The sequence below is a fragment of the Lemur catta genome, chromosome X, assembly GCF_020740605.2.
Source record: "Lemur catta isolate mLemCat1 chromosome X, mLemCat1.pri, whole genome shotgun sequence".
NCBI classification, from domain to species: Eukaryota; Metazoa; Chordata; class Mammalia; order Primates; family Lemuridae; genus Lemur; species Lemur catta.
In genome coordinates, this window is record NC_059155.1 from 35,295,821 (window position 1) to 35,309,368 (window position 13,548).

At 35.2% G+C, this 13,548-nt stretch overlaps 1 protein-coding gene across 3 annotated transcripts in view; it reads left to right on the plus strand.

Moving 5' to 3' along the window:
• Window positions 1–13,548, plus strand: part of SLC9A6 (solute carrier family 9 member A6) — a 55,319-nt gene that overhangs the window by 11,110 nt on the left and 30,661 nt on the right. For all 3 annotated transcript variants that reach the window (XM_045538832.1, XM_045538830.1, XM_045538831.1), the window contains 7 exons: window positions 74–151; window positions 435–511; window positions 820–932; window positions 3,252–3,357; window positions 11,167–11,308; window positions 12,943–13,048; window positions 13,342–13,430. In XM_045538832.1, coding sequence (XP_045394788.1) covers window positions 74–151; window positions 435–511; window positions 820–932; window positions 3,252–3,357; window positions 11,167–11,308; window positions 12,943–13,048; window positions 13,342–13,430 — 711 coding nt within the window. The remainder of the gene's footprint in view (window positions 1–73; window positions 152–434; window positions 512–819; window positions 933–3,251; window positions 3,358–11,166; window positions 11,309–12,942; window positions 13,049–13,341; window positions 13,431–13,548) is intronic.

The following is a 13,548-nucleotide window of genomic DNA, read 5'->3' on the forward strand; positions in this document are numbered from 1 at the left end:
CTTTTTGGTAACTTGATAATGTAACATGAGGTCTTCTAGGGAATTCATCTAAAAGAACTCTTTATTTTAACAGGTTACTTTTGATCCAGAAGTATTTTTCAACATATTACTTCCTCCTATCATATTTTATGCAGGTTATAGCCTGAAAAGGGTAAGTGCTCTTAAATTTCATATACTTTCAATAACCTTAAACTGAAGTGCTTGACACTTCAGAAACAGGCAGTTCTTCCCAGATTTTCTTCCTCTCTCCTCTCCTCATCCTTTTTATATGCTGAAATTTCTGCCTGTATAAGAATGCTTTCTCTTGCTTATTTCTCCTAGTGAATAATGCATTTAATATTAGCATAGCACACTAGAATAGAAAACCTTTTCTTTTTCAAATAATTGGTAAGTATTCTGACACAGCGTAACTTTTTTTTTTTTTTTTTTGCCAGAGACATTTCTTTCGAAACCTCGGGTCTATCCTGGCATATGCTTTTCTTGGAACAGCAATTTCTTGTTTTGTTATTGGGTAAGTATTTGAAGCTTAAAATACTTTTTAGCCTTCAAATTATAGTTTTAAAATAATATATTTTTTATTTATTTGGTGTTGTATTCCTGAATGTATCTAAGGACTTTTGCAGTAAAATGTATTCACATAGGTAATAAGTCGTTTGAATTTTCCTTAAGGCCAAGCTATTACCATATTTAAATGATATGAATTAAATTTGGGATTAGTCACAAAGTTCTACCATAGATGCATCTTCTCGTTTTTACTTTATTCTAGCTTCTTTAACGGTTGATGTTTTCTACTAAAGTAGGAATATATTTATTGAACAGGTCAATAATGTACGGCTGTGTAGCACTGATGAAGGTCACTGGACAACTTGCAGGAGATTTCTACTTTACAGATTGCCTGCTGTTTGGTGCCATTGTATCGGCAACTGATCCAGGTATGTTTTACATGAGTGGAGCTTAAGTATCTCAGGTATGGTGTTTTATAGTCAAAGCACATGTGGGTATTTCTTCTTTGAAGTGTAGTATTCATAATTAGGTACCTCCCTAGTACTATGCTTTCCAATTGTGCAGGAAAAAACAAAATTCATGATTCCTTTTGGCTTAAGCACACATTTTTTTTTCTTTTACTACTTTATTACATTTGCCTATTACTGGTCCACAAATTGACACTGTTTAGATAAGGGCTATAAGGTATTTTCTTCAGAAATTCAGGTTGGTCTCTATCCCTAGTGATTGGGTAGAAGAAGATGAACTAGATTACAGATTAGTTAAAATGGATAATAATTATACACTTCCTTTCAAACTTCTTGAAAACCGATTCCCTAAAAAAATCTTCTGTTTATATCCACTGTCTGCATTTAACGTTAAAAAAAAAGGTTTTAAATGATTGTTAGAAGGCAGTTGTGCTAACACAGATAGGGTTCTGGGTCATTGGTGGTCTTTAATATACATTAAAGAATTGTTTTTATAAAATTAGCCTTATGGTTATAAAATTGTTTTGATATTAACACAGCTTGTTCTGTTGTGCTTTTAGTGTCTGATCTTTTAAAAGTTGTTATAGAATGAATTTAACTGTACCGTGTTAGGTTGAGTTTACTTAACATAGTACTGATAAGTTTAACAGCTACATTCAGATTAGGAATTTGGAGAAAACGTAGGATGAAAGGTTGGGGTAGGAACATAGAAGGATGTTTATGAACTAAGGATGGAAGTTTTCTTTTACTATGCCTTAGGACCTTGACTGAAGTTTGTTCTGTTTTACCTTTCGACCTTGTAAGTTAATCATCTTCTTTAATTGTCATCCAGCACAATTAAAGGTGGGATCCTAAGGTTATCTCTGAATTCCTGTGTTAACTCTGATAACACAGGGCATTATGGAAGGAAAAAATGTGTTCTATACTTTATAAGAGATGTTTTAAAAGATTAGTCAGAGAGCCCTTTTAGAGAGAGAATTGTGTAGGTTAGCATTTTTAAAACTAGAAATCAAATTGCTTCCTTGAAGACTGCCCAGGCTGTCCTCTTATTGTTTGCAGCTGCTTCCATTATCAATATGAAGGTAGGATGGTTTTTGCAAGGAGCCAGTGGTCTCTAGTATCTGTGTCCTCTCAGTAAAAGCAAGCTCCTTGACTTTTCAAAGCCTTTGAGAAATCTAAGTTGATTGGACTGGCTACATTACTTCAACCTTCTGGTTTTGTTTTGGTAGGACTATTGGCTGAATAGCTCTAGCAAAAATCTTTTGCTTACATAAAGCTGGACATTTGTATTATTTTCTGAATTATGTAGGCAGTTGCCCCAGTTCTATTATTTTGCAATTGTTAACTTGCCCTAGAAGGGTGAGCCATTGGTTCTCTTTTCAAAATTCTACAGCATTGCTCCACCCTCCTTTTCCCCCTCTCTTGGTAAGCTTTCATATCAGTATATTCCAGCTGCAATGCTTTGCAGGAGAAACTATATCTTATAAAATGCAAGTTTCCTGTTTTTATGGCTGGCATTTGAAAAGGCTTTCCCATCTCTGGTTATATTAATATTTCATGTCTGCTTGGGTTTATTTGGCAAGTAAGCTGTATGTGACCCAGCAATTAAAGTTTTAATGCAACTTTAGTCTCATCTGATTTTCTAAGAATTCTCATATAATTACTTTCCTAAAAGAAGGCTTTCTTGTTGTTTTTTTCCTTCTCAAGCTGTAATATCCTGTTAGTTGGCTTCTTATTACATCAAATATAGCAGCTATAGTTCTCATCGTAAATTTTACCCCAGCAAAATCTAAACTTCTGTTTTCATTTTGTACTGTCTTTGCTAAACTGGTGTGCTTGCAATGTGTAAGTCAAATAGAAGTGAGGTATAAAGCTCCAAGGAAAAAAAATGAAGTTTGTAGCAGGAGATGTTTTTCATAATATTTTTCTTTTTTAAAGATTAATGATTACTTTGTAAGAAATTCTGAATATATTCTGTATGGAAAAGAAATGTACAAGTAAAGATTATTCACATTTGCATGAAGAATGAAGGCCAACTCAGTCCTCCAAGGCTATTTTCAACTGTTTTTAAGAGAGAGAAAGGAGATGTTGCATATATACAATTAGGAAAACGAAAAATATTGATATAAAATCACTGAATCTTTAATATGGTAAGAGAATAGAGGATTTAATTCTAAGAGGAAGAAATGAATTTCTGTATAACTCTTCTAGTCATCTATTGAGGAGAATAAGTTATTTTTATAATGTCTAAATATTCCTCTGACTCTTTCTACTTGCTAGTGACTGTTCTTGCCATATTCCACGAGCTTCAAGTTGATGTTGAACTCTATGCACTTCTTTTTGGTGAAAGTGTCCTCAATGATGCTGTTGCCATAGTGCTGTCCTCGTAAGTGTCTGCTTTCTTATTATATTCTGAGTATTAAACATGAGGGTACTAGGAACTGAAAGTCACTTACTGAATAAAGTGCATTGTGAATAGAAACACTTGGAAGAACAAGACATTTTTTTTCCTCTTGAAGAAATACATACTTTATAGATAACTTGGAAAATTCAGGGAAGAAAAAGGAAGAAAAAAATATGTACTCCTACCATCTAAAGAAAATTACTGTAAACATCCTAGGACATTTCCCTTTCCCCTTTTTCTGTGTATGATATTTTTACATAGTGTTGATTGTAGTGTCTATATAATTTTGTGTTCTGTTTTAACATTATAACATTTTATTTTTTAAATTAGATTTAATTTTTTGAGCAGATAATATATTCACATGGTTCAAAAATCAAAACTATATAAAAAGTTATACACAGAAAAGTCACATTCTTACTCCTGTCCTTATCCACCTGTCCCTCTAGCCCCTTATAGGTAATCATTTGTATTAGCTTCTTATGTATCCTTGTATTTCTTTATTCAAATGCAAGCACAAATATGAATAAATAATATGTTTACCTCTCATTTCTTAATGTAACAGTAGCATACTATGTGTGTTCTCTCATATAAGCATATTCTGGGGAACTTTCCATATCAAAAGAGAGTTTTTTCATTCTTTGTTTGCAGATACATCATATTCTGTGTGTGAACTGTGCTATGGTTTATTTGCTTAGTCTCCTATTGCTGGACACTTGAAGGGTTTTCAATTCTTTGTTGCCCCAAATGGTGCTGCAATGACGAACTCACCTGGTTTTGTACATGCATAGGTATATTGGTAGGCTGAATGCCAGAAGTGAGATTGGTAGGTTAAAGGGTAAATACATTTGTGATTTTGTTAGACATTGCTAAATTGCCTGTTAAAGAGATTATACCACTTCACATTTTAACTGCTGAATTATGGGAGTGTCTGTTTTATCACAGCTTCACCAACAGAATATTTGTCAAACTTTTATATTTTTGCCAACTTGATAATTGGTAAATATCTCATTGTAGTTTAATTTGTGTTTATCTTTTTAACATAATCATTTCAGAAACATTTTTAATCTTTAGAAGTGTTAAATAATGTACTTTTTTCTCTCTCTCTTTTTTTTTATTTCAGCCTATTATGGAGGTACAAATATTTAGGCAGGGTAGGCCTGGTTAATACTTGGATGGGAGACAAAATAATATATTTTTTATTGAAGACAATTTTTGAGTGAGCAATATTTTTATCTAATTATAGAAAGTACTGTACATATTATTACAAAGTGTTTGCAGGTGAGTCTGAACCTCTTAAGAACTCAGTCCTGCCTACCTACTCTTACTAAGCAAAAATCTAACCCTATAGACAGTTGCCTTTACTTTATACTAAAATTTTCTGTGAGAAAGAAGTAAAAGCCCTTCACATTTTCTCTTTATTTTTATTTCTCTCCTTAATTTCCACTTTGTTAATTATGCAAGAGTAATAAGTCACTGGCTCTGGTTTACACAGCCTGATTGCCCCCATTGGCTTAGTACAAAGTTGGAAATTATTCTTTCTGAGATGTAACACTGATCCCTAAAATGTTGCGTATGAAGATACACAAAAGGTCAAATCCTTTTTTGTGAATACAACATATGTAAACGTTACCCACCATATTTATTTCTAGAATTTTTTTGCAGCTATCTACAACTAATATAAATTTTACCTGAGAAATAAAACCTAAAGACTGTAACTAGTATCAATACTGAATGTAAGCACTTTCCATGTTGATAGGTGCAAAGTAAGTGTTTATATTATTTGAAGGGAGGGAGAAATGGAGAGTGTGGTTGTAACTTATGTGTTATAAAAAAAATGGAACTACAAAGATTGTTGAAGCTTCCAGCACGTAGGTGCATGTGAGGTCACCAGCACTGCCAAGTGAAGAGAATAAGGTACAGTTACTTTTAGCATCAATTCCCTATCCTAGATAATTCTTTTACTATTTAATCATCTTACTAGTAAGCGTTCCTTTATCATTGCCTAATGGATTAAGAGTCAAAAACTCTCTGTTCTGGTCCTAGCTTAAACTGATGTGGCCTGTGCCTTAGTTTTTCCCATTAATAAAGTAACCTATTCCCTGCAATTTTAGGAACAGTTGAATAGTGTTAAAGGGGGAAAAGAAAGCTCAATGAAAAATTTTAAGCTTGGGGGTGTACACATCACAGTGTTGGTGAAGAATAAATGTGTTAAAAAGAGAGAGCCCTTTTCATAGCACTTCTTACAAAGGGCCATGCTCGTCCTTCTCTTTCAGCCTTTCTCAGAGTTTTGTCAGAGCTTGAAGCCTTATAGGAAATGATTTGAGTAACTCTTCTCAATTCTCCTAAGGATAGTACATATCTAATACTATTCTATTAGGTCATTAAATATGAAATGTCCAATTTCTAATCAAAAGTTTAGTTTATTATATCTCAAACAAGAAGCGGTACAATTAATCAAAGTATGTGCCTAAACTAGTGACACAGTTTTGCCAACTTATCGGTAGCTTGTTTTGCCAGCAGCAAAGAAGCCTAGAGAGCGAGTGGCAATTAAATCGCAAAAGGTGTTTTACACAGCTTGTTGAGAATGGATTATTTCCCCTTGCAAGAAGTGGTCCAAAGCCTGGGAGAAGTGGTAGTCAGTTGATGCAGTGTCTGGTGAATACAGTGAATGATGGAGAGTTTCCAAGTCCAGCCTCTGTAGTTTGAGCAGCGTTGTTTGTGCGACATGTGGTCAAGCGTTGCCTTGTAAGAAGATTGGTCTGTCTCTGTTGACCAATCTTGCTGCCTAATCACAAGCATCCTCATCATTTCATCCAATTGGTTGCCATAGACATCTGCTGTAGTCAACTAACCAGGTTTCATGAAGCTGTAGTGGATAATACCAGTGCTGGACTGCCAAACAGACACCATTAGCTTTTTTTGATGAATATTTGGTTTTGGACTGTGTTTTGGCACTTCATCTTTACGCAGCCATGGTGATGAACACTTGGAATTGTCAAAAAGAATCCATTTTTCATCACACATAACAATAAAGTGTAGAAATGGTTCACCTTTATGTTGTAACAGCAAAGAAAGTCAAGCTTCGAGACAATTTCTCTTCTGATGCTCATTCAATTCATGCAGTACCCATCTAACCGGCTTCTTTACCTTGCCCGTTTGTTTCAAAGGGTCCAATATTGTTGGAATAGTAAGGTCAAACCTTGCTGCTAATTCATGCGTAGGTTGAGATGGATTCGCTTCTGTTACAGCTTCCAGCTCCTCTTTATCCACCTCGGTCTGAGGTTACCCATGTGGCTCATTTTCTTTCTTTCTTTTTTTTTTTTTTTTGAGACAGAGTCTCACTCTGTTGCCCGGGCTAGAGTGCAATGGCGTCAGCCTAGCTCACAGCAACCTCAAACTCCTGGGCTCAAACGATCCTCCTGCCTCAGCCTCCCAAGTAGCTGGGACTACAGGCATGCACCACCATGCCCGGCTAATTTTTTCTATGTATATTTTTAGCTGTCCATATAATTTCTTTCTATTTTTAGTAGAGACGGAGTCTCGCTCTTGCTCAGGCTGGTCTCAAACTCCTGAGCTCAAACGATCCACCTGCCTCAGCCTCCCAGAGTGCTAGGATTACAGGCATGAGCCACCGCGCCCGGCCTCATGTGGCTCATTTTCAAGATTTGAATTACCAGAACAGAACTTTTCAAACCATTGATGTACTATGTGTTCATTAGCCACATCCTTCCCAAACATTTCGTTGATATTTTGAGCTGTATGTGCTGTACTGGTTCAATATGACAGAACTCATATTTGAAAATAACACAAATTTTTGACTTATCCATGGTTTCACAGAAATTGCTCTAAAAAATTTTTTGAAAGATAATCAAAATCCAAATGTGCATTTGAAAGACTGAGGATGTACCTTCACAATAAAAATAAAACAAGAAGTATCAAAGTGAAATGTCAGATAGCAACTGTCTAACTTAGTACTTAAGGAAATCGGACATTTCATACTTAACCTAATTGAAAGGAGATAAGTTGACTCATTACATCCTCTGCTGGAACTCTGGTGAAGAAGGACAATATCTGTAGAGTATCGTAACAGAGAAGTTGTTTGTTAGCTGTGTAAGTGTCTTAATGGAGTTGAGCAAATGAGTTCCTGCCCAGAAGCTGAAGAGAAACCAGTTGCATTGCTGGCTACGGGAGGTTACTAGCTAGAATGCTTAGTGGTATGTTGATCATCATTTTTCCTTTGCCTCTTATGTGTTTTTAAGCAGGTTAGATAAAAATGGTCTATTTTGTGTTGAATTCTCTTAGTTTTATAATTATCCATTGTATGTATTCTGTTTAAGCGCCTTGTATCAAAGGGAAAGAGACCCCTTTCTGAAATTCCATTTGACAATTAACAGGTTAAGGCAACTCTTCTTGAAATTTATATTAGAGGTTGTTTTTGTTTCTGTTTTTTTTTAACCTATCAGATTAGCAGTCTTTTTTTAAAAATAAATGTTAATACTTTTAATCTGGTGAGGGTGAAGTGAAACAGATTCCCCCATACATTGCTGTATGAGGTAGATTGATAATATACTGATATAGTATGGTATATATAGTATATCTGGTTAGAGATAAAGTGTAAGTTGCATAGTATTCCACTGAGTGGATTTATGATGATTATCTTGAAGACCTAAATTCACACTAGTTTCAAATATGTTTTTTATAGTCATTTATGTTTTATAAAAGAGAAAGTAGAGTGAGGAAACAAACATGATAAACTGTTTAACTTCACTAGTTACCAGAGTTATGTATGTGTTAAAAATAAGTGACCATTTTTACCTATTCAATTAATAAGATAAAATTGTTAATGATAATGGTTACTAGTGGTAATATTTCATTCTGAACTGGGGAAAATTTTGCCCCCCCCAGAACATTTGACAATGTCTGGGTACATTTTGGTTGTTTGGTTGTCATGAATGGGAGGGGGTTGCTACTGGCATCTAGTGGGTAGAGACCTTCAGTGGGCAGGACAGCCCCCCCACCCCACGCCAACAAAAATTATCTGGCTCCAAATATCAATAATGCTGGAATTGAGAAACCCTGGTGTAGTAAAACTAGACCACTCATACATTGTTGTTAACATTGAAATTGGTGTCATCTTTTATCATTAATGATAATATTAACATATGCTTGTGACAGAAATTTAAAGTATTTGACTCAGAAAGTAAAAAATTCCTGAAATTTCAGCTAAGAAATAACCACTATTAGGGTTTTCATCCAGACTTTTTCCATCGACATATTAATATACATATGAATATATTAATAATATTTAATAAAAGGCATAGTACATACATACTTGTACATAACTTGCTTTTTTTTTTACTTGGACATTGTAGTGTATTAATAACTCTATTATCCCATTGGACGAATGCATTACAAATTTACCTCTCCAATTCCCTATTGATTGATTACTATTTGGCATTTTCTGATATTGTATTATTATGATTAGCATGGCAGTGAACGTATTTATGGGTAAATCTTTGTGAATCCTTGAGAGTGTTTCTTCTGTAGGATGTTTTTTAGAAGTAGAATTTCTAGGTCAACAGGTATGATCATTAAAAATTGAGAGATACTGTTATATTTCCCTCCAAAAATATAATTAAGACCTTTTTGAAAGCAGTTGAGCAACATGTAAAAAGAGCCATAGGTGTAGTAATACTCTGTTGCCCTTGGTTTAGAATGGTGGTGCAAGGAAATAGTCCAAAGTACGTAAAAAGCACAAAGATGTTCTTTCATACTGTTATTGATAGTAGCACAAATATTAGAAGCAACTTTTAAATGTCTAACAATGGCAAAATGGATAAATTATACTATATCCATGTAGATCATTTTTAAATCTTAAAAACTGTGGTTATAAAAACCATGATAATTCTTAAGTCATCATCATTTGAAGTAACAGAATTCAAAACTCTATGTTCACTATGATTATGACTAAATTTGAATTAGCGTGCATGTAACAAAAAGAGGAGAAAGGAATACAGAAGGAAAATAAAATAGATCTGTCAGGGCAATGGAATGATGGGGTGATTTTTCCCCTTAAACTGTATATTATATTACTTTCAGGATTTTAAAATAAATGTATTCATAAAAATGTTGCTGCCTCAAGCTAAAATGTTGATTGACGTGCAAAAGATGAGTTAAGATTTCAATTCAGAGGCCAGTGTTTGACTAAAAAAGAAGAAAACAAACCTCTCATCTGTTCTCAGCCCATGTAAAATGTACGTGTGTTCTTGTACATTTTAGTGATTAAAGAATAAAATAATGATTTGCATGAGCTAATCCAGGGAATGCAACCTCAGGAGGCACGGCATAGATATTTTGTTCCAACAAGCATTTTGAAAAATATCACCATAGAGAAAGAAGAGTGTTGTAGCAATATCCTTTCTTTTCTCCAGCCAGTTACTATATTTTAATGTTATAATGTGGTCAAATCTCATTTATGGTGGTGGGACCCTATATATGTAGATAAGCCAGCATGATATTAAAGGCCATTTCATATTGATCAAAACAATATCAAATCTACTAGTCCCAAAATGATCTGGTTACATTGCACATTTAAATGCAACTGTTTAAAATTTACAGTTCAGATTGAGTCTCAGAAATTTCTAGATGCCATTACCAGAAATTAATGTTAGTGCTATACTTCAACAAAATAGATACAAATTAGCAAATTTTAGTTTGGTCTTAGATTTTTTTTAACCTGGCAGGTATGAAAAGAACTTGTTTTACATGGTATAGCAAGCACATTTTTTGGCTTTGAATCAGAAAAAAACATTGCAGTAACCACAGGGAGAATTCATTATATTCTTAAGAATGTGTTTTTTTCTCCTTTTCTTTGACGTGACTTGTATGATGTCTTTTGAGTCTGGACTTTTTATAACGCTGGTCCATCAATTAACTGAGATGAGAACTGATTTAATAATGGTAAGCACTGTTGCCAGAGACCTGCTGGCAACGGCGATTTTCTCAGCCATTTCTATTTCCTGGGGTGACTATTACAAAAGAGGCTTTTTCAGACCAGGTTTGGACTATGAATTCACGGTGGAGAGTGTCTCCTGTAATTGCCTGTCTTGGCCTGTTATAGAGTGACTTTCTTTCAGAAGTTTGGGGTAGAGGATCCAGCTGGTTATGCTAAAAGTGCTGTTGAGTGGATTCTAATTCCTTGGAAGGCCTTTTGAGCCCTTTTTCCTATAAAAGTCCATTTCAGTGAGTGAATAGATATTAGGCATTTGGCGCATTCTGGTATTCTAAAAGTTGGAGGGGTCCTTCAGTCACCTTTTCTTCCCATAGGAAAAACAAAATGTGACCGGGTTGAGTATTGAACAATATCCTTTATATTCTTAACGCTTCTGTTGGAAACAAATGGGACTTTTCATTAGTTTGCTCCCATTAGTACGTTAGGGCTTTCAGACACTCAGTACTAGTAATTCTTAAACAGAATCACAAAAGAATAATACTGCACAGTATCTTGAGGATGGAGGAAAAGGCTTGTTACAACTTTCATATAGATGGCTTTAAAAATGTTCTACCTCCTGAAATTGTCATTTAAGAAAAAGCCAAGTTTTCTTGCTAGCTGGATATACTGCAGGGGTTTTTGGTAACTTTTTATCTTTATCTTGTCAATTCAAATCCAAAGGTTTGGTTTTTGTTTTTTGTTTTTTTCCTCCCTCTGATTTCATCTTTCAAGCTCTATACTAGATAATATTTTTAAAGTAAAAGTTGCTTCTAGAAGTAAGAGCAATTTCTCTTTTGTAGCTCAATCGTGGCATACCAGCCAGCTGGAGATAACAGTCACACCTTTGATGTCACAGCCATGTTCAAGTCTATTGGGATCTTCCTTGGGATCTTCAGTGGATCTTTTGCCATGGGTGCTGCTACTGGAGTGGTGACAGCTTTAATATCCTTTTGTTATATTTATCTTTTCTTGTTACCCTAACAAAGTAGTTGAATGCCGTATTCCATTGTTTCTCCTAGTTCCACGATTAGAATTGTTAGAAATATTAACCTTATAACTAAGTACTGGGTTTGAAAACATTAAGCAATAATCTTTGCCAACAAATAAATAAGTAAATAATTTCATTGTTTGGCATAGGGCTCAGTGCTCTAAAACTTTTAATGCAAAAGTATCATTAGGTACAGTATCCCTTTGCGGGTGAATTTTAAGGTTGTAGATTAAATTGATGTAAAGGTAGATACATTCCAAAGAGCTTCTGGGTGTTCTTTGCTGCTAGTCAGCCTGGCGTTCTTTTGCTCTTTAACAGGACAGACAGAAAATGTACAACCACGATGCCAAATGAGCAAAATATGGTTCCTGGGTTAGGATATATGAGTCCGTTTCAGCTCTCCTCATTTTAAACTTTGTGCTCTGGAGTCCTGGGCTGAGATCCCAAAGAACCTAGGTTGTAGTACTAGTACTGCTACTAGTTAGCGATTAGAAATATTGGACATGTTATTCTTGTGTTCATTCAAAAGACATTTGTTGATTACCTGCTACATGCCAGATGCTGTGCCCTGGGTATCAAAGCTAAGCAAGACAAACATTGGCCCCTGGCTCCCTGGACCTTTTGGCATAGTGGCAGACACACGTGTGATAGAAGCTTTGGCACTTCACCTCTTTGGATCTCAGTGTAGGGAAGTGGAGGGTGGGGATGGTGAGAAAGAAGAGTGGGACTAGGCGATCTCTAGTTTCCAGCTCCAAAACTTCTGTGATACTGTTCCACAAAACAGATAGATACATTCTTTTTCAAGAATCTCTTAGTTTGGTACTCTTTAGCTTTGTGCTGGAAGAAGCTGCTTTTATGGCTTTTTATAGATAATCTGAGGAATAAAGGGGCAGTAAAAAGAGTTCTGAAGAATGAGCCAGTACAGATAGTATTTCTTTCCTATTACAAGTTCCTCTAGGGTAGGAAGTATATCTTGTTAATCATTTTGTTATAGTACCTAGTGCTTGAAGTGACTCTAGATCCTAGCCTGAGATTTGTAACAACTTGGCACAAGCCCTTCCACGGTCAGCTAACAAATACTTGTTAGGCTTGTATAAGTGAGTGAAGTGCCTCAGTTTTTCTTCATCATGGAATGAATGCTATACATCACAGAGGTGTTAGAGGATCAAATAAATGTGAAATTTCACGGAAATTATATGTTTTTATAAATGTAAATTGCTATAATTAGGGAAGCTGTCTTGCTTTAGGTCAAAAGTTACTAGTCAGAGTTGGCATGTTGTGTATCTCCTCTGTTGGTCTTGTCTCTACCTGTCCTTTAGTGCGTGGTTTCTGGCAAGGTATATGATAACTGTAAAACAATTGGAGTGGTTAAGCTGTAAGACTTCTTCACTGAAGGGAAGGCAGTTGACTCCTCAGTAAGATGCCCATTTTAAGAGTTTCTTCATTTTGGTGCCTCCTTATCCTGTGACTTTTGTGTTAGAGAGGCTGGAGAACCCTTCTTTTGCTTTCACAGTTGCTTTGCTTAGACTGTTTTTTCTAGTCACACTTCTATATTACAAGATCTTGTTACCAACCTTAACAGCCTCACGTGACAAAGTTCACCAAATTACGGGAGTTCCAGTTGTTGGAGACAGGCTTGTTCTTCTTAATGTCCTGGAGTACCTTCCTCTTGGCTGAAGCATGGGGTTTCACAGGTAGGTTACTTTCTCCTTTTGACAATAAGCCCTTAAAAGGAGTGACTTTGCCAGTCACTTCTATGCATAGATCACCTCCTTTAGTATTTGAACATACTTGTTGTGGTTGACATTTAGGCTGTCACTTTAGAACGTAAAAAGGATATACAATGAAAGTGGTTCCTTTCAACAAAGTCAGTCACAAATGAAAATTTCAATACTAAGCATATAATCCACTTCTGTAAAATAAAAACCTCAGTATAAAAGTTGGGAACCATTCTTTTATGTGAACTGGGAACTAATTGTCTTTACAGGTGTGGTTGCAGTATTGTTTTGTGGCATCACACAAGCACATTATACATATAATAATTTGTCCACGGAGTCTCAGCATAGAACTAAACAGGTAAGAGAAACTTTATAGTTTGTGAATAAACTTTTCCCTCTTTCAGCAAAACAAGTCTTTTTTACTTAAAAATAATCTTTGATCTGTTCAAGATGATGTCTGCTCATTTCAGCTTCTC